This window comes from Glycine soja, chromosome 13 (assembly GCF_004193775.1).
Source record: "Glycine soja cultivar W05 chromosome 13, ASM419377v2, whole genome shotgun sequence".
NCBI classification, from domain to species: Eukaryota; Viridiplantae; Streptophyta; class Magnoliopsida; order Fabales; family Fabaceae; genus Glycine; species Glycine soja.
This window is the reverse complement of record NC_041014.1, coordinates 28607003-28609280: the sequence shown is the minus strand read 5'-3', so window position 1 is coordinate 28609280 and position 2278 is coordinate 28607003. Positions and strand designations below refer to the sequence as shown.

At 36.9% G+C, this 2278-nt stretch overlaps 1 protein-coding gene across 1 annotated transcript; it reads right to left on the bottom strand.

Moving 5' to 3' along the window:
* Window positions 1-1945: 1945 nt before the first annotated feature.
* LOC114381759 (uncharacterized mitochondrial protein AtMg00820-like) lies at window positions 1946-2278 on the bottom strand. The gene has a single exon (XM_028340978.1). The coding sequence runs from the start codon at window positions 2276-2278 to the stop codon at window positions 1946-1948; it is 333 nt and encodes a 110-aa protein (XP_028196779.1).

Below are 2278 nucleotides of genomic sequence, written 5' to 3'. Positions count from 1 at the left end.
TCTTAAGATTGATACGCTTAAAGATCAATATTAGCTATTCTATAAATAATTAAAATTAAAAAAATACAATTTAAATGATTTTTAGTCTAAAATTTGTCAAAATTTATGTCATTTGTTTTTTTTTTTTTTTCTCACATGTCTTCCCCTTCCCAATAAATCATATTTATGGCATGGACAGATACTAAGTGTGAGCATACTTCTGATAGACCCAACCCGTGTTGTTATGCTTTGTTTGGTTAACAATAAATTTAAAATTCGCTTATCAAATCAATGAATTTAAAAATGAACAATTATATATATATATATATATATCCTCCTTAATATTGAGGATTCAGATTGGTTTCTTTGGGTGAAAGCCATTGAATCTCCAAATCCAGTTAGAGTCAGCGATTCACAGGAAGATCCAGGTTAACAGAAAAGAACAAACATAATAAAATGAAATGATTTGGAATAAATATTTGTATATTCAGCAAATCAATTATTACAACTTATATATGAAAGAATACAAAGAATGACCTAAAAGGATAAAATGGAATAACTAAAAGAGAGAGGGAGAGCATATTCTTGTACTATTTACCGCTCATATTCCCGTACTATTTACAGCTCATTGGTTCTAGAATGTATATCTTATACAATTGATAAAATAGAAAATAGAATTATGATTAGTTACTGCATTATGCTATGCTTAGGCTAGAATCATGGTCTTCTTTTATTAGCCCCCACAAGCTGGAGGTAGGTAGATATCAGCTAACTTTAGCTTGGATGAATTGACAGTGAAGAGGCGAGGCGGGAGGCCTTTTGTGAAAATGTCTGCCAATTGATTTGAAGAACGAATCGGAAGCAGTTGCATAAGTCCTACCTGAGATTTTTCTCTAACAAGGTGACAATCAATATCCAAGTGTTTCATCCGTTTATGAAAAACGGGGTTGGCAGCTATGTGTAAAGCGCTTTGATTATCACAATAGATAATAGATTGAATTGAGCGAGGAACCCGTAGGTCTCTAAGGAGATAAGTAAGCCATTGCAACGCAAGTGGTAGCTGCCAAAGCTCGATATTCGGCTTCGGAAGAGGATTGGGAGACGGTATTATGTTTCTTCGTTTTCCATGAAACAAGAAAATTACCAATGAAGAAGCAGTAGCCAGTTATAGAGTGTCTAGAATCCACACAGGTTGCCCAATCGGCATCACTAAAACCTCGAATTTGAGTGTTGCAATTTTTGGGAAAGACTAAGCCTTTTTGGGACAACTTTTGAGATAACAGAGGACTTTTATTGTTGCATTGTGATGAGCTTTTGTGGGGTTGGACATGAATTGACTCAATTGTTGTGGGGCAAAAGCTATGTCAGGCCTAATGCTTGTAAGTTAAATTAAGCGACCAACCAGTCTTCGATATGGAAGTGGATCAGCATGAAGGCCGAAGGAATCAGCATGAAGTCAAAGAGTACTATCCATAGGTGTAGAAGATGGTTTTCATACAAGCATGCCAGAATCCTTTAGAAGGTCAAGACAATACTTTCTTTGGCATAGAGAAATCCCTTGATTAGAATGTTTCACTTCAATTCCCAAAAAATATTTCAATGTCCCCAAATCCTTAATGTGAAAATTAGAGTGGAGGATCTATTTGACGCTACTGATTTCTCGGGCAAAATTACCAGTTAAAACAATATCATCAGCATAAATGATAAGAGCAATAAATTCAACATAATTAGCCTTGATAAAAAGACTATGATCAACATGGGCATGTCAATATCCATAGGTCAAGAGCAAATTAGACAATTTTTTATACCATTTGCGACTTGCATGTTTCAAACCGTAGAGAGATTTGTGAAGTTTGCAACTCTAAGAGGGACTGAATCCATGTAGTCCAGGAGGGATCACCATGTAAACATCTTCAGATAAGTCCCCACGGAGGAACGCATTGCTGACATCCAATTGTTGAAGATTCTAACGATTGATGGAGGCAAGGGCAAGGACTACACGGATTGTTGACATTTTAACCACATGGGAGAAGGTTTCGAAGTAGTCAACACCTTCAATTTGAGAAAATCCCTTTGCAACGAGACGGGCTTTGTACCGCTCAACACTACCATCGGGCAACCTCTTGATTTTGTAAACCCATTTGCACCCAATGGGACGAACATGAGGAGGAGTATGAACAACATCCCAGGTCCGGTCCATTATTAAAGCCTCAATTTCATGATTCATGGCTTCTCTCCAACAAGGGTGTTTGACGGTGTCGTCAAATCTGGTGGGTTCAGACTTAGAAGACAGAGACAT

Coding starts and splice junctions, on each gene's coding strand:
- LOC114381759 (XM_028340978.1), bottom strand. CDS start 2,278: ATGTCTCTGTCTTCTAAGTCTGAACCCACCAGATTTGACGACACCGTC.